This window comes from Taurulus bubalis (genome assembly GCF_910589615.1).
Source record: "Taurulus bubalis genome assembly, chromosome: 19".
Taxonomy (NCBI): domain Eukaryota; kingdom Metazoa; phylum Chordata; class Actinopteri; order Perciformes; family Cottidae; genus Taurulus; species Taurulus bubalis.
In genome coordinates this window covers 2620001-2638999 of record NC_136607.1, presented here as the reverse complement: position 1 = coordinate 2638999, position 18999 = coordinate 2620001, and the positions used below count along the sequence as shown (strand labels likewise).

The 18999-nt window shown below is 41.0% G+C and overlaps 1 protein-coding gene across 1 annotated transcript in view; it reads left to right on the top strand.

Moving 5' to 3' along the window:
* Positions 1-3674: 3674 nt before the first annotated feature.
* The window catches only part of ythdc2 (YTH domain containing 2), a gene marked incomplete at its 5' end in the record, with an annotated part of 29790 nt that continues 14465 nt past the window's right edge, over positions 3675-18999 (top strand). Inside the window, 18 exons of the mRNA XM_079235373.1 lie at positions 3675-3834; positions 4034-4124; positions 5214-5404; positions 8446-8648; positions 9091-9257; positions 10290-10392; positions 10746-10902; positions 11964-12071; positions 12191-12327; positions 15005-15140; positions 16654-16780; positions 16961-17026; positions 17459-17637; positions 17806-17902; positions 18177-18264; positions 18472-18552; positions 18670-18752; positions 18899-18999. The exon at positions 18899-18999 is cut by the window's right edge and continues 5 nt beyond it. Coding sequence (XP_079091499.1) covers positions 3675-3834; positions 4034-4124; positions 5214-5404; positions 8446-8648; positions 9091-9257; positions 10290-10392; positions 10746-10902; positions 11964-12071; positions 12191-12327; positions 15005-15140; positions 16654-16780; positions 16961-17026; positions 17459-17637; positions 17806-17902; positions 18177-18264; positions 18472-18552; positions 18670-18752; positions 18899-18999 — 2275 coding nt within the window. The remainder of the gene's footprint in view (positions 3835-4033; positions 4125-5213; positions 5405-8445; positions 8649-9090; positions 9258-10289; positions 10393-10745; positions 10903-11963; positions 12072-12190; positions 12328-15004; positions 15141-16653; positions 16781-16960; positions 17027-17458; positions 17638-17805; positions 17903-18176; positions 18265-18471; positions 18553-18669; positions 18753-18898) is intronic.

Below are 18999 nucleotides of genomic sequence, written 5' to 3'. Positions count from 1 at the left end.
TAATAAATACATACAATTGTCCATAACACGTGATATGTTGCAGCAAAGTGCTGTCCCATTCGTTTTTACACTATCTCAATCCCTTGCAGCCTCTCACACATTGGCATTGGGGCTATAAACCGGTCTATGGTATAAACCAGGGGCATTCAACTAAAATTCAGTGAGGTCCAGTTCGAGAGTATTTCCTCATGCAAAGTTCCAGAACATCACAATAATATCAAATTTGTGCTATATGATTTTGTGCCATATGTATTGAAGTAGCCAACAGTTGTATTAACTGATGTATGTAGTCAACAACTGACTGTCAAATTAAATAAAGTTCAAGTTATTAACATCTAAACAATATATATTTTTTTTTACAGATTTCTAATTGAACTGAAATGATTATAAATAATACATACTCTATTAATAAATTGTTCATAACAATTGCAACTTAATTCACCTGGGGATCAAAGCATAAAGATATCAACCTTATCTCAAACATTTTGTAATGTACAAGTACCCACGTACTCAAGAGTACTCAAGGGAGTACACCTCTGGCGTGTGGAGTTTGCACCGTGTTTAATTTTTTTAATATTGTAATTTTATTTAAAAAAATGAAAATTTGAAAGCTCCAGGGCAGCCAGATTACTTAGAGGCCATATTTTGAGTCCACGCAGTTTGTCTTTTTTATTTATTCCGTCTTCTAGAATAACTTACTCAAGCAACTAATACATAACAAGGTGTTCGCCTGGAACACGGGAGCGCAGGGTTCGAGCCTTGGCCCGGGTCGATGCTGGGTGTGTACTACTCAACTGATAGCACGGTGCAGCATGGCGAGTGGTGTCACCAGTCAACTGTGACATGGGTTTCTCAAGTGTGTGCGCGAGTAGTAGTACATTCTGTGTGACAGGCGTCCTGACACTGTGTTAGGTGGATGGGAGGGAGTCCTACAACAACCAGGTTGTAGGCCCATGGGATTTTTTTTTTTCTTCTGTAAAATATGACAAGAGACTCATATCAACGTATAGTTATAGGTTCGTAATAGCGACTACCGGTGCCTCATTTTATTCTGAAGGGGTCGGACCGGATGTACCTTCGTTGTTGGCGGTACCCGACACCATTGCCGGCTGAACGGAGGAAAAGGAGCAAAACACGCGGAAACTCTCACGTCCCTTTAATGTGACAAGGATGCTTGACGTTTGAGAGCACTGCCGGAGCACTTCACTAATCAAGGTATAGTAACATGATCTGCTTTCATGAGTTGTATTACAAAGTTGGACATGAAGATGGCTACAGTTGTGTTATCCTGCTGTGTCTCTCGCCCCTCCTGCTCAGTGTAACTTAAAGCTAGCTAACGTTACATTAGTACTGTGTTTCGGTAACGTTACCCGGGAAATGGCACACACAAGCCATTTGTGGAGGGGTTTCTATCCTTAAAGCTAACTTAGCTAGCGCTCCACCACAACAATGCGTGTGCTTGTCGCTAATGTCAGTGTCCTTGTCTAGCTGCGACTTGCCAGTTTATTGAATAGTTTATTATAATTTGTAAAACTAAACTTTACTGTGATGTCAAGTCCGAGTCTCTCGTCTACAGCGTTGCCAGCAACTGAACATACAAAACAGCGACGTTGTATCACAACGTCCCCAATAAACATCCACTGAAAAGCCCCCCACTACCGTTACACATGTGGCCTCATTTATTTAAAACTGTAGCTATAGCTTCTCTTCTTCTCTGTTTCATAGCAGCCGTGTTCGCTGACCTCTGACCTCTTCCGCCGGATTCAAGCCACTTGATATTCCTTACAGTCCGTTAAGAATGACAGAAACACACTTGATTGTATAAGCAGACATGTAGGGTTAGGAGTTAGTCTGTCAGGATAACAAAAACATTTTTGGACGATATATTATCTCAGAAATAATTACAACAAACAATAGTCATTTTAAGATAATTTGTTTGCCACTGATACAATGATAGTAGCATAATAATGCAAGTACACACTTTCAAAGAGCAAATAACTTCTAATTTTGAGAATATTCAGACATTGGAAATGGAATGTGAAAAGAAATCCGAAATAACATAACATAAATATGATAACACCAACAACCAACACAATAAATACAATAGTCTCTCTCTGTTAACAACAATTGCACTTAAATAAATAGTAAACGTGTATCAGAGTCAGGCGTTTTGAAGTGTGGTTGTGTGAGGTTCTTCTCCGCAGTCTGTGTTAATACTGCTGTGGACAGGGCAGCAGCAAAGCCTACTTAAAAAACTACATTGAAGTGCTGTATTCAGAATGTTTTTCGACATGGAACTAAACTGAAAGTGAAACTTATGTTTTTAAATGGAGCCTTATGGCTTTGAAGAGATCATTGATAAGTTTCACTTTCAATTTTGTTCCCCATTTGTCTGAGGGAAAGTTAAGGTGGCGAAATATACTAAATATAGTGCACACGTCAAGTGATGTAGATATTTTTCCGTGTCTAAAAGGTGTTTTGCTGCTTCCCCCGTCCTCAGCAGTTAATGCTCTGCTCCTGTACCGGTGATCTTGTTTCTCCATCTAATGTAGGTAATAGATTAACAATGGAGAGGTACTTCATACAACCCCACACCTGAACTATACCTTTACCAGTGTGTATCACCTTCAATAGAAAAAGTCTATTACCGTACATTTTTGTTAAAATGCGAAGTAACAACATTTTAGCTTAAAGTTAACAACACTCTTATCTCATTCTGCTTAAACCCAAAATTGGTCCCCCTACCGGATCTGTGGATTGTGTCTTTGAGACCAAGTCCATTTAGAATGCCTATTAGCCTCGACGTTGTAGTCACTTCACCTGGTTCACTGTCTCTGTGTATTTGTGTGTCCACGTTGAAACTCTGGCACGAAGAGCAGTTGAGGGGACAGAAACAGCACGATCAGAATCGACAGCAAAATGTTTTTTTTCTGTGGAAAAAAAAAAAGAGCTTAAAAATGGGGACAGAATGCTACTATTACACATTTTTCACATGGCTAAATATTGCCCATTTGCAAAGGTAAAGTTTCCTCACTATTATAATGTAGCTTTTTAGCCACAGAGTGCCTTCCAGTGGTAGCCGATAGTCTTGCCACATGATCAACATCTTTTCAGTTGAGATGGACAGTTTGTGGTGACAAAGAATTAGTTTGTATGAAATGTATGGGGAGATTAAGCTGATGGCTGGTTGCCAGCACGACAATCACTTTTAACTGTTAGTGTTGAGCTCTGTTGGTACTTTAATTCAGTTTTTTCATTATTTACTAGAAAATGTACTGTATATAATAGTAGACACCGTGGATTGAGGATTTGATCTATTTCACCACTCCAACCTCTCAAATACAGAAGCTAAACATTGTTGTGGCCATACAGGAATATGTAATCAAATAGTATAAGATTTGGAAAACATGAGATGTCAATTTTCAAATAATTATTCTGCTTACTACCCTCATTATTTAAACAATGTATGCCATATGCGTTGAATGTGTTGTAACTTTGTTATGTTGTTTATTCTGTAAAAATGACATCTATCACATCTAATACATCTATCACACAGGATTTGAGACTTTGGGTGTCACAAAATACATTGAATTTAATTAAATCAGGAAACAATTTTATGTTTTTCTCAAACACAAACAAATCTTGCTGTTCCTATTGTTGTGTTGCAGTGCATCATGTCCAGTGCTAGTCCAGCATCACAGAAACCAGCCAAGAGCCAAAACACACGGCATCATGGTTCTCTCTCCAAAGGCTTCAAAGAAATTCACATTGATGAAGAAGTCAAGATATCAATGAACCTCTCTCTAGAGAGGTTTCACTATAGTGACCAAAGAGGTATTGACTTGTTTTGTTGTTTTATATCTGAAATTAAAAGCAGAGCACTTATTTTTCTATGTAAACATTCGTTATTGTGAAATCACAGTAGTAGGCCACTGTCGTGCTCACTACTCATCCCAGTGTGAGCAGGAAGGTATGATAGTTAAGTCTCGTAAAGTGTCCTAATAATTTTCCTTTCCTTTCCTTGACTGAGCAGAGATGGAATTTCCCTCCTCGTTGTCCAGTACTGAGAGGGCTTTCATTCATCGAATGGCACAGTCCCTGGGTTACATATCTAAGAGCAAAGGGTAAGTATCCAAGTACATGAGTCATTTACAAAGGTACATGCACTCTCACAAATAAAGCTGAATTTGTAGTTTTTCGTTCAGGAGATAGGGGGTAGTTGTGGAGCTTAAGCATAATGCTGTATGGCTTAAGCATGATGCTGTAGGCTACGCTGTAGCATAAGAATCGGCATCGTGAACCAGGAAAGGCGCTTCCAAAATTTTGGCTGATGTGCTGCAAAACTCCTAATGCTCTGCGTTGCAATGCTTGAACTTGACACAACCAACTGTCCCTTTTCTCTGGATACAACCACTTGTCCCTTTCCTCCATCTCAGATCTAAATGGTAGGGGAGGAAATATTTGGCACAATGTCACACCAGAATTGTTCAACTTCCACCAAAAGCACAAAGGACTAATAGAAAGAGTGTGGAGTTCACTCACGCTTCATAACTGTCATAACAGTCAGAAGAAAAGCCAACTTCATTGACATATTCCTTGTAGTCACCTGTAGGCTCAAATGGTGGCCTTCTTGCTCAAGGCTTGCAATACCAGTTTGCAGTGCCCATTTTGCAGCCTGCTTTACCTTTGGGGGGGCAACTGACCTTCCATCAAGGTGGCCATTGTTTACAGATATGGCTGCCACATACATCTTTAAGGTTGAAGCAGTCCTGTCAGCTTATATAACAGACCTGGGCCATGACCGACCCTTTGGCTGTCGCTGACATCAATAGCAAATTAGGAATAAAACGTAAATAAGGATGTTTGAAAACCTCCGGATAGGAAAGAGGGAAAGTTAGAATAGTCTGTCAACCACAGCCTTAGAGGGCAACGAGGTGACCATAAAGTCGCAGGCAGGATGACAAACACCAACAACACGGCATGTGGTTACCTTCCTTGGATCAGCAAAATATAGAACTGAAATATGGATTTAATGGATCCAAGAACCTGCAGTAAATGCCAGGCCAACAGCGAGAAAGGGGTAAAGAAAGGGAAACGGGTGAGGTTAGAGAGTGATTTCTGACAGAATGCCCTCACTAAGAATTTTGGACCAGTTACAGCAACAGTTTTAAAAATGTATGTTAATGGATGACATTTCTCTGCCTCATTCTCAGGAAAGGACCAAATCGCTCCCTCACCATCAAGAAGAAGACTGGTTCGGACAAACCCCGGCCTAATATGCTCCTGACAGTGTCCCACAACTCCTTATATTTTATCCGCAGCCTACTTCAGAGGTTTCCCATCAGCAATAAGGAACGCATAGACATGCAGCCCATCAACAAAAGTGCCTTGTCTGCAGAACCTGGTGAGCGTCACTGTCTGTCTAAACATATTGTTCTGTGAGAGTTGAGTAATTTATATATAAATTGACATTTTTGGGGTGAAGTATTTATTATTATTTAGTTAAACTAATTCGACGGAGATTTTTTGGTTTCAACAGAAGAAATTTGGATGACCTTTACCAAATGGTTCGCACAAACACACAGTGACATAAACATAATGTGATAAAATATACATATCAAACCAATCTAAATCATGATACCGCGCAACAATGTAAGGTTACAAGGTTTTTATTTGCCATTGTACAACAGGGTTGCACAACGAAATTCCACTTTGTAGTTACATGTTGCTACATACGAAGAAAAAAACCTGACTCTTTATATATGGAGGGTAAAGGATGGAATAAAGAGTCTTATAGCCAGAGGAAAGAAGCTGTCTTGAAGTCTGATACTTCTGTATCTCTTTCCTGATAGCAGCAGGTGAACAGGTTGTGTCTGGGTGGGTTTAGTCTTTTAATATCTTTTAATTCTTCTCAGGCGTCTCTTCTCACCAACTTCACATCCCATGTGTGTTTGTAATGTATTAATTTATCCTTAAGTTTCCTTAAGAAATACATCTGTTTATGAGCTTTCTTCACCAGGAAGGAGATGTGTGTAGACAGGGGTCTGTGTCTTTTCTTCCTTATTCCTAAACTCAACAATCAGCTCCTTGGTTTTACTGACGTTGAGCAGCAGGTTGTTCTCTAAGCTCCACTCTGAAGGTTGTTTATTTCCTCTCTCTATGAAGTCTCATTGTTGTTTGAAATCTTGCCCGATGACGGTAGTGTCATCTGCAAACTTCACAACCGAGTTCTCTTCATGTTGGGGGTAGCAGTCGTGGGTGTTGTAGCGTGAACGGTGGTCTTGCCAGGGGAAAGAGGAGAGTAGGGGGGAGAGTAGGAAAGGCAAGACCTCGCACCTAACTCGGTGGCACTCCGTCGGCTAATTATCCTAGTGATCCCGGAGGAAATGATAATCCTCATCCGATATTGGAATAACGCCTTCGGTCTTTTATCTCGCCCCGTGCTATATCGTTAGGTTTTTGTGTTATTTTCGAATTAAGTTATAGGTTTTGTCGAGGGTGTTTTACAGCTTGCGCTCCACGTCCCCTGTGGTAGGCTGTAACTTGTCTCAACCCTTATCAAGCGAGTACGTATATCGTCTATACCTTCTCTCTACCTATTTTGACACCATCTCATCATTATGACAAACACTGCAAAAGTCTTCACCCAAAGATACTTACCTTAAGTCTCTTTGGTAGATTCAGTCGTCACCTCTGTATCTCACGGTGGATGGACAGGGAAAGAGGGTTTAAATTGTTTTAAAGAACCAGAACCTTTTGTTTGGTTTCAGTCCCTTCCAAAGGGTAAGGCTGAGTTTTTATTCAAAGTTTATCTTACATACAACAAATTAAATTCAATCAAACAGTTTAAAAGTCACAAGTAACTAAGAGAAGGGGTTAAGTTTTTTAGAGCTGGTGAGTGAACACCTCTTCTCTCTTGTCTACTCCTGCACAGATTTGCCAGGCTCCCCCCTCCTGATAGCAGAAGTTTCTTCCAGACTCTAAAGCTGGAGACCTGTCCCAACCCCTAAGGGCTGGGACAGGTCCAATCTGATTTTTCTCCTTTTCTAGTAAAGATGCATATTAAGTAACTAAGAGGAAGGGTTAAGTTTAGAGCTGGTGAATAAACACCTCTTCTCTCTTCTCCTGCACAGAATTGTCAGGCACCCCCCCCCCCCCCCCCCCCCCAAAAAACATGCATTCCTACCCTCTCTTTTATACACCAGAATACATAAATCTTCCTGTCACCAGAGTTGGACAGAGGAGGTTTCACTACCTTATTTGGTAATACTGCCAATGCATGCTCTTAACAAAGGAGAGAACATTTAACACATCTCGTTCAAAAAGAGTATATAACATAGCAACTTATAGTGTCCTATGAATTTTATGTGGTCTAATCACAAACTATAATGAAAATAAAAACCAAACAGTATATTTATGTATTCAATGGTTATATAGAAAAATAAAATGATTATATGGTTATAATAGTTAGACCTTTTTACTTTCATATTATTCCTCGGACACTCAACAGTGTACAGCGTGAACAAGAGGGGGCTGAGCACACAGCTGGGGGGCTCCACTGTTCAACACGAGAGTGGAGGAGGTGTGCCTGCCATTCTGGGATCTGTTTGTGAGGAAGTCTAATAACCAGTTTCAAAGTGAGATACTCAACCCCGACTGCTAAGTTTGCCATCAGTTTCATGGGGGAGATTGTGTTGAAGGCTTAGCTGAAATCAACAAACAACCTTCTGATGTAGGTAGTGTTACCTTCCAGATGAGTGAGGGCTGAGTGGAGGCAGTGGAGACATCATCCTCTGTGGATTTGTTGCCTGTGTATGCAAACTGTTGAGGCTCCAAGCTGGCTGGGAGGTTGTTTTTTTATTTATTTATTTATTTTTTTTGTTGACCCAGCAGCTTTACTCATATTCACTATCATCAGGGTTTTTCTCACATCCTCTGAGGTTACCCACAGTGGCCGGTACTCTGGAGGCGGGGCAGACTTGACAGCTGACTCTTTATTGAGGAGATCAAAGCGAGTATAAAAGTTGTTCAGCTCATCTGGCAACGTGGCCTCACTAATGAGGCGCTCCTGCTTTGCCTGTGACATTCTGGATCTCCAACTACATATCTTTAGTGTTGTTGGTGTTGAGGTCTCTCATCAGCCTCCTTCTTGCCTTCTTGATGCCAGCTTTTAGTCTTCACCACCACCAACACCAGCCCTGAACATGTGCCAGTTTAAATCAAACAAAAATGTCTGCTGATGACCGTATACAATTCCTGTAATGCGTTTTATGAATTTGCATCGGGAGGACTGTAAAACGTAGCAACTGGTGAATTCTCTGGGCAGATAATGTGGTCGCCGTCTTAGCATTAAAATGCGAAAGCATTTTAAGATGAACAAATCACCTCAGTGTCAAGTCAACAAGAGTGTTGTACAGTTGTAACATTCTTCAGTTCTTCTCTTAGACAGCAGTTGTGAGAGGAACAGGGCAAGCGGGCGAATAAACAACGGCATACCCATGGTGCCTCAAAGAAGGAATCCATCAGAACTGGACAGTTTTCGAAGCGCCCTGCCTGTGCATGAACGCCAGGACGAGATCATCCAGCTCATCGGAGAAAACAGGGTTGTGTTGGTGGTTGGAGAGACCGGCTCTGGAAAAACTACACAGGTGGGTCTGTCTGAACACTTTGGTCCCGACTAAAATATCTCCACTAGCACATTAAGATTGAATGTTGTACAAACGTGCATGGATCCTAGAAGATAAATCCTAGTCTTTTTAGTGGCCTCTGAATCTTCAACCAGTGCCATCATCAGGGGATGAGTTATCTGCAAAACATACAGTGCTAATTAGCACATTTGAACATGCTAACACTCTTAGTCTTGTTTCTCCCTATTTTACACGTTTTTTATTTATTTTTTCATTATTGTCCTTACTAGACAGTTGACAGATACAGGCGGGAAACTGAGATAATTTCGAACCGTTTCCAACATTTCCCATAAGAAATATTGTGACATTAAAACAGGAGCTTAATCTACTGATATTGTATAACTATTGTGTAGTGTGTATGGTTTAAGCCTTCGGTAATCTAGTGTTGCTTTGCATTGTCCAGATCCCACAGTTCCTGCTGGATGAGTGCAGCAAGAATGGAGATCCCTGCAGGATCTTCTGCACTCAGCCCAGACGCCTGGCGGCCATCTCTGTGGCTGAGAGAGTAGCAGCGGAGAGAGGAGAGAGTGTGGGCCAGACTGTCGGTTATCACATCAGACTGGAGAGCAGGTACATTAGATCTAGCCTTGTATCTTAAAGCTTCAAGTGTAATCATTTACCCCTGCAGTAGAACAACTAGTTCAATTCAAGGCCGAAGCTACAGAGCTTATTCCAAAGGTCTAAACCATTGAGGGAGAATGCACACTAATCATGTTTTTTACACACACACACACACAGACACACACACACACACACACACACACACACACACACACACACACACACACACACACACACACACACACACACACACACACACAGGCACACACAAAGGCAGAGAGAAATGTGGACACATTGAATTTAAGCTACTGAATCTTTATGTATGTTTTGGAAAGTTTAAAGTATTTTGATAAAATTGAATTTCAGAAACTTCGGACTTGTTCAAATTGAATGTACTACAATTTAAGTTATTTCCCTAAATTTGAATTACACTTTCAGAGGCAAAGTCAAGCAGTTCTTACTCACCAGTCATAATATGTGACATTGTGCACTTTCAAATTAAACTTTTAACCAGTTGATATACTGTCTGCTGTGGGTAAGCGAGTTATGTTGTAACAGATGCTGCATCTTTTAATACATCAATGTGAAATTAAGTAGATTAAATCTGTTTGCTTTCCAAAAATTGCATCAATTTAAACATTCATCTGAATAAAAAAAAAAAGTAAATTTGGAGTAGTTTTAATGCAGCACACGTCTTACACTCACTCATTACTTTTACATTTGGATACATTCATCTCGCTTCTTTTACGTATTTATTATTTTAATGTATGTATGATCCGTTTAAAGACAGGTGCTCAGCGCTGTGGTCTGGCTTTGTGAGACTAGCTGGTCCCAGGTCTGCTGGTGCTCTGTTATCCTCCACATGACCGACCCTCTGTTCATTTTAGCAGGAAAGCAATAAGGCTGCCATTTTCCACACATTAGACACGTGGGACACACAATCAGTGTTTAACTTTCCTATCTAACATTTGCAAGCCTATGTAACACTTAATAATGCTTAAATTGAAATGACTTGTGTAACTGTTGACTTTGAAACCTCAGGGTCTCGCCTAAGACACTGCTGACCTTTTGCACCAGTGGAGTGCTGCTCCGAACATTGATGTCTGGAGATGCCAGCCTGTCAACTGTCTCGCATGTCATTGTGGTGAGCATCACGACTAGAAATAAACAGGACATACAGTCTCAGAAAAGAGGTTTATCTTTGTAATCCTGCATGTATTTGAAGCTGGGCTTGTTCCTTTCAGAGTAACATGACGGCAGGCTGAAAAGCAGTGTTTTGCTGCCCTCTCTGATTGAAATGTGTGTAACCACACCCAGCAGTGATATCACTGGGTCCTGTAGTCCACCAGTACGTCACTGCTGCAATGTGACAAGCTAAACCACTGGAGGGCAAAAACAACATTTTCATTGGATGTTAAGTTTCTCTTTAAAGGAGTTTCAGCTCCCAGTTTGACTTTTGTTTCGAACATGTTAAAGTAACCTGCCGTGTTTTAACAGGATGAGGTGCATGAGCGTGATGGTCTGACTGACTTCCTGCTCACTAAGTTGCGGGATGTGCTGCAGAAGATTCCCACACTGAAACTGATCCTGTCCAGTGCAGCTCTGGATATAGATCTGTTCCTTAAGTACTTTGGCTCCTGCCCCGTTATCCACCGTACGTCCTGCTAACTATGTGTCTACTAAATGAATGCTTATACAAGATATTACTTGTTATTATTTTGATACATTTCCAAACGTAACAAGGCATCCTATTAGATAATCCCATTATAGGAAATCACCTGCTTGTCACTTGTGTATACTTTACGTATTGCGTACCTTTCCGTGGTCTTGGATGAAAACTACTTGTAGTCAATAGAGTGTTCCTGTCAGTGGGTTATGTCTTAGTAGTTGGTTGTAGTTTTTAACCATGTTTGATTTAATGTAACATCTAAAATGTTGGAAGTATTTATTTTTTCAAATTTCAACTGATTACAAGAAAAATATCATCAATGTATCTGCCCCCAAATAATCAAATTTAAAAGGGATTCATCAAAACAAAAGTAATTCTTGGTCTAAATCATCTCAGCTTGACCACAAAATCTACAGGCCACTTTTGTTCATATCATTTAACAGATTATATTGCAAAGCATTCAAACTATCCTTGTGAAATATTGTTCTATAATGAATTCACATCTATGGTTACAAGTGATGGATAGATGGACGGATAGATGGATGAAAAGATAGTTGGATGGTTTGGTGTCCAAGGACACATCGACATGGACTAGCAGCACTAAAACCTGTGGACTCGCAAGGAAAAAAAGCCCAATCTTTTAAAGTATCATAGCATTTCTCCCTTTTCATTAAAATAGCTGGAGAACATCTCAGTCAGACTCGTGCAAACTGAATAGTCTAATTTATCCTGAAATAACAGGAGAGAAAACTGAGCAAAAATTAAATTTATACTGGTAAATAAAGGGACAGCGCAATCCAGAAATTGCAAATATCACATGCACCACTTTAACAATGAATCAGCACTAATAGATACTGGAGCGAGTATTACAGTCAGAATATATTTAATTCAAGAAACCGTTCATTCTAATGCAAAGATGGGTTATTATTGTAAACTGAAGTAATGCAAATTCAGTGTAATCTGGTGGGAGTGTTATCTGTGTATGTGTAATTGGGTGTTAATTATTCAATTATTAATAAATTAAGAGCTTTGTTTTATATGTTTAGTCATAGGAAGACAGTTCGAAGTGAAGGAATTCTTTCTGGAAGATATTCTGAAGCTGACCGACTTTAACAATAAGGACATGAGGAAATACAAAGAAGAGACCCAGAGAAGTATGAAGCTTTTATTAATTAATCCACTGAATCGCACTGAATTAAAAAAACAATGCATTATAGCCTTCCATCTGGCTTTGCCTTAATCTCCTCTGTGTATCACATGCCCTGGTTCTCAGAGGAGAAGAAGCAGAAATGTTTGACGGAGTGGTGTAAGGCAGTAGAGGACGAGAAACAGAGGACCCCTGTGTTTGCCCCGGGCTTCCTGCAGGACAGCAGCTCCCTGGACAGAGGGGACAGCACCTTCAACACGCTGGTAAACCAACACAATCACATACACACCGCTCTGCACTGCTTCAGTGGGACGGATCAAGTCCAACAGTCCAGTGTTCCATGACTCATCTTGTAATCAATGTAGATACAAGAAAAAAATAGAAGTGCCATTCTCCTTAAATGTTGGCCGGCACTGTTCGTTTTCCCTGCAGCTAAGTTTACTGTTATATTTCGTAATTTCATTGTAATTGTAATAATTTCTCTAGTGGAGCCTGGACTACAGTGCAGGGTTCTAATTAAACACTGTCGCAAACCACCTTGAGTACAATTCAAAGCTAGGGTTGTTTATGTTGAGAAACCAGCAAGACTACACAAGATTTAAAAAATATCTAACTGAAAAACTTGTGTTGACAAGTCTTTTCCAATTAAAGTAACTAACAGCACTAAATCCAAACCTAGAAAGCCTCCACATGGTCAACACTGACTGCACAGACAGACAGGTAGGTGGAGAGGTAGGTAGATGGACATGTAGGTAGATGGACATGTAGGTGGGTAGACAGACAGGTAGGTAGACCAGAAGCGTGGTAGGTAGACAAACAGGCAGGTAAACAGGCAGGTAGATGCAGTGGAGAAGAGATGGCCTTGATGCTTAGAAAATTGGGAGAGACGAAGAAGGTTGGAATTGTGTGTTTTGAACTAGCACTGGGCAGTTTCTCTGCGGTGGAGTGGGAGATAAACAGAATGCAGGGTTTCAATGAGGTTATTGGAGTGCAGGTGGGCTTGAAGTTGTGCAACAAGGCTTTCAAGGGTGTTTCACCAGAAGGAAAGGTTGGAGATTGGACTTTAGTGGTTGAGGCAGGATGGATCCAGACCAGGTTTTATTTTAATTGGCCTGACAGAAACAGTTTTCAAGGGGACATTTCCATGGGACTAAGAGGAATTATAGCGGTTAGTGAGATGTTTTGAAAATATGTTTCTCTGACTAGTTGTGGGGATGGGATAGTGAACTGGATGAGGTGATGATCAGAGAGTGGAAATAGAGACAGGTGGATGTTGAGTACCGGTAAATTGACAGATCAGACCAGGTTAAGGATATGGCCTTTGACATGGCTAGGGGAAGCTAAGTGAGGTTGAAATGCAAGGTGGTGAATTCAGATGCAAACTTACAGGTGGATGGGTCAATGTGAATGTTAAAATCACTAAGGAGCAGTACACGTGAGGAGAGTGAGATGGGAAAGATGAGTTAGGTTTGGGTCGACGGTAAGTGAGGATTACAGTCATTGAGCAACAAGCTTTAAATGCTATGAAATACTGTAACTGCTGATTGAATAAGACTGTGACCGTTTCCGCAACGAGAGGGATGAGTTTGCAGATGTAGCCATGGGCTATAAATGGAAACAATTAGCTGGTATTCTGAAGTTAGGCATTTAACAGCTAAACGTTCAAAAGATAGTAAATCTGGGACCTAAAAAGTAGATTTACAGGTCACACAGTTGGTGACTGTTTGATGAGGCAAATTTGAAATGCTTTTAAAAACAACTATAAATCAGGTCACATCAGCTTTAACGTCTCTACGTGTTTTTTTTATCCAGACCAGGCCCGTAGAGATTACCCCCGCAGCCCCCGCACCGTGGGGGGGCCTCGCAGGGACAGGGGGCCTTGCGTGGCATTTTTTTTTTAAATCCAACACTAGCCATTGGACTCGGCCGTATTGCGGCTGAGTGTCGGCTGACTCGGCTGTGTTCCGGCTCGATGCGGCCAAATGTGAGCCACCTTTGGCACATTTCATTGTTGCCATGTCTGGCCCAGGTGTACCTGTTACGGACATGGGCAGATTCTAAGACAGTATAAGACATGGCAAGACATGGTTTATCGGCAGCCATCATCGGCTTTGGCCGTTTTTTTTTAACGTTTCCTTAATTATCTCCACAACCACATCGTTGTTTAACTTCATTTCACATTGTACAACACTGCAACCCTTTTGAGAAGACAACGGCTCTGTACAAAATAATAAAAGTAACCATTAAGTCTATGTACCGTCAACCGTCAGAGATTTTTTTTATTTTACATTTCTGGGTCCAGCATTTCCCCTGTCAAATGGCCGCTCTTTGGGAAATGTAGTTTTCTTATAGAACTTTGACGTTTTTCATTTTTGAACCGATTTACACAGTTTTTCCCCTGAAAAGCCTTCAAATGACCCCAACACTTTGTTTTTTTCTGTGGTTTTCAATGCATATTCGGGTTCTTTAGGCTGTGTTCTTTCTAACACAGATTTGCTAAAAGACGCGCACATGTGTATTCAAATGCAAACCTGTAGAAAGTAGCCTACCGTTGTATCGACTATATGTAGGCATATTTGTTATGTTGTTTTAACATATGTTCTGTTTGATCTGTTTGATAGGCCCTAGCATATGTTTTTTTTTTCTGTTCGAATACATTTGTTTTCTGTTTGAGCTGTTTTTTCTGATTGAATAAATTTCCCTCAAAAGAAAAGCTTGGGTCCTGTTTGTTTATCTTTGGATAATGACCGCCGGACAATACATTATCCCTTACATATGGGGGGGGGGGGGGGCTCCCAGGGTTATTCTGCAGGGGGGCCTTGTGTGTTTCCGTTACGGCACTGATCCAGACCAGTTCTATTGAGTGTGGGTGTGTGGTGGGAAACCTGACTGTTGATGCTTGGCACCCGGTTGAGCTACTCTACTTTTTTTTTGTCACAGACTGAGAATGACACGGAACAGCTGGAGCCGTGGCTGCTGAAGGAGATGGACTCATGCATTTCCAACATTTTCCTCAATGAAGACCAGGATGCCTTCATCCAACTCTTCAACCTTATCCTCTATGAAAGTGTGAACGGTACGACTCTCAGAGCTGATCTCTGCTCCTACTCACCTTTCTGAAATCACTCATTCATTATGCAAGTTTCGTAAATGTGACATTTAAACACTATTAGAATGGCAATCATTTTGCACATGGTACTATGGAGATACACATTCCTGTGGATAATGTATACACATGTAACAGAACATCTGTGATTTCTTTCATCCCTCATTTCATGTTCCTTTATTTGTCAGGTATATCATTTACTGAACCAGTCTATCAACAGTTGTTCAGCTGAATTTTCATGATTTGCTATATAGATATTTCCAGATAAATGTACAGCAAATGACTCCCCAACACAATTTGTTGAGGTGTCCCAGTCTTTATGCTAGGCCAGGAGTCAGCAACCTTTCGTATCCAAAGAGCCATTTTGACCTTTTTCCACCCAAAAAAAATTGTCTGGAGCTGCAATTTTTTTTTTTTTATATCACAGCTTCTGAGGTTTTATATATAGTCATAATATATATATATATACAAAAAACTATAGTGTGTTGTATTTAAAAAATTATAGAACAAGAATAAATACTTTTTTTTTACATTGCATTGCTATTTTACCTGTTTAAAACTATCAAACAAAAAATAGTCATGTGTTGGCTACATTAAGGTTAATTAAAAACACAACTATGCAGAACTTCAGTACTATCTATAGTTGTGGCTCATGTGGTAGAGTGTTTGCCCTGTAACTGCAAGGTAGCAGGTTCGATACCCGTCATCTTCAGTGAGTTTTACATTTTAAACGCATATCTTTTGCTACGTTTACACTGAGCGTCCTCCTCACTAGAGCACCGCAAACGGAGGACGGATCCGCCCTTACTAACGGACGCCTCACTGTCTCATGAGCTGACACAGAACCAGCAGCAGTAGTGGAGTTTGGAGACGTGATCCACTTCCTGAAAGTATATCTACTTTACTCAGTTTGCTGCAGCAGTTGAGGAATCGCTCTTCTGCACTCATCTGCGTGCGAGGGCGGGGCTCTGAATCACGAGTAGCCAGCTGCAGGGGCGGAGGCTTGACGTGACAGGATGTGACGCACATTTTAGTGAAAGAAGTATTTAAACATTTATTTTTATTAAGAGGAATTCCCTTTTGAAAGTTTTTCTACTGGGCAAAAAAATAAATAAAAGCAACAGACGGGCTAAAGAGCCGCATGCTGCTCCGGGGCGCAGGTTGCCGACTTCAGTGCTAGGCACAGGGATCTCTAGGGGTGGGAATCACCAGAGGTCCCACGATTCGATTTTATCACGATACTTGGGTCCCGATTCGATACTATCACGATACTGCGATACTATCACGATACTGCGATACTATCACGATTCTCCATTTAAAAAAACCCACCAGACTCTGCAAAAAAGTGCTGTCCCAAAATGTTGAGCTGTCCCTCTGATAATATTGAAGTGCTGGCCCTGTGCTATCCTGAACAGAACATGTGGGTGTAGTGGGAAATGAATGTCTGTATAAAGAAGGGTTCACGTTTGTTTTCTTTACCTAGTGGACTATAGGCACAGTGACACCGGGGCCTCACCTCTGATGGTGGCAGCAGCTCGAGGGTTCCTCACACAGGTGGAGCAGCTGCTCAGCATGGGGGCAGACATCAACATGAAGGCATCCAATGGCTGGTACGACGTCCTGCATGTTATGTTACCCAGCGATGTTAAATTACGTTACATTACAATTTAATGTGAGTCGGGACCAGTTTTGTTAGTGCGGGAGGACATGGACTGTAACTACCACATAGTTTTGTTTGAGAATTCCTCTCCAAGTAGTTGTATTGAGCGTCAGTGTTCATTTCCTTTCAGGACCGCCGTAGACTTTGCCAAACACTTCCAGCAGACGGAGGCTATGGATCTACTGAAATCTTCAATGTAAGTGTAATGTTGACCACAATGTGCAAAGCTGAACTAACTCTTTAAAAAGGGGAAAAGGAGTGATCAGTTTCTTTTTTTGCTAAAGAGAGGCAGTGTTGATAGCATTTATTTGGTGTTTCAAAAAAGAGTTTCTGTGTAAAGATGCATAATTCTCAACGTATTTAACACATATGTATATATGACCTTTCCTTTTTTGCATTTGCATTTGCGGCCATATGAAAATGGCCGCATTAAGAAGATTACAATTTTTAATTCATTATCTTTCAGTTATTAATGATGGAATGAGCAATGGTCAGTCCATCTACCCTCAATAATTATCGCAGTCCCTAAAGAAGCTACACATAAAGTAAAGGCGTGTCTAAATTGACATGAAGTTTAAGACGGTTTTGTAAACTGCTAAACTTCCCGTCTCCTGATGCGTCCATGCAGTCCTCTGGGAGAGGTGAGCAGCCTGGATGAGTCCACTCTAATGCAGTGTGAGAGTGCAGAGATGAGCACTGAAGAGCAGGAGCTGCTCAAACTGTACCACCACAGCTTTGATGATGAGCAGGTGGACCTGGACCTCATCATGGATCTGCTGCACAACATCTGCTCCACCACCAGTGAAGGTGAGCCTCAGCACTGGATTTCATTAACATAGCTGTTCATTGCATGATCCTCACTAACAAGTTGACCTGTTGCTTGGCGAACGTGACTATTGATCAAAGGCAGATTCAGGGAACATGGATGATATTTCAGGATTATTTTAATGCAAGCTTTTATCTGCTGGTCTTCAGGTGCTGTCCTGATTTTTCTTCCTGGATATGATGTGATTGTGTCACTCAGGGACCGCCTCCTGTATGACGATAAGAGATTCTCCACCCACTCTGACAGGTGAAACATATACTGTCCATAAGAAGGATGGAAGACCATCACGCAACAACTATAATATTGTTTGTTTTTAGATATGTTGATTTTAAGTCATGATAAATTATAGATGTTTCTAATGATATTGTGATATACAGATGAATACAGGATTCTTACAATACGTTACATATAGTTGTAGACTTGGTCCGGGATCCATGTGATCAGTCGACTGTGTTGAGCATCGCACAGCACAGCAGCATATTATGTAGTGTGTCTTTGACGGAGGTGTGTTGTCTCTCAGGTACCAGGTGTTCACTCTACATTCAGACATGCAGACTCTGGATCAGAAGAGAGCCATGAAGAACTCTCCACCTGGTATCAGGAAAATAGTGAGTCATAGGTGTCACTCAAGACCAAAACTCATCAGTTCCAGTTACCGTACCTCATGTCTGCATCCTGTCTAGACTGACTAGGAGCTTGTAACCAGTAGGGTTTTCCCTTTGAATGGAACTTTACAGGACATTTGTAGGAAACTCCCTCACTATCAGACTATAGAATAACATTGCACAATGTTTTTTTTTTCTACTCTCTTTCAGATTCTTTCTACGAACATTGCTGAGACGAGTATCACTATTAACGATGTGATCTTCGTCATTGATTCAGGAAAGGTCAAAGAGGTACACTCACTGGAATTTGATTTAAAAAACAAGAGTAATATGGGGTCTAAGAACAGATGTAAGTTCATACTTGTTGTTAGTAATGAACTAATGAACTGAATGTTTTTCCTGTTGTAGAAGTCCTTTGATACCCTCAGTCATGTATCCATGTTAAAGACGGTTTGGATCTCGAAAGCCAGCGCTTTGCAAAGGAAGGGAAGGTAACATCAACGATGTTCACACTCTTGAACTTTGAATCACCTCAAAAGATGTTAGATCTTACATCTCACCTGGTATTGACTCGATGTAAAATCCTCTGCTCTAAATGTCTATTAAAGAGTCTACTGACTGCGTGACCTGTCCACAGAGCCGGCCGCTGCAGACCAGGGATTTGCTTCCGCCTCTTCAGTCGACTCAGATTCAACAACATGCTGGAATACCAGGTTCCACAGCTGCTGCGGATGCCGC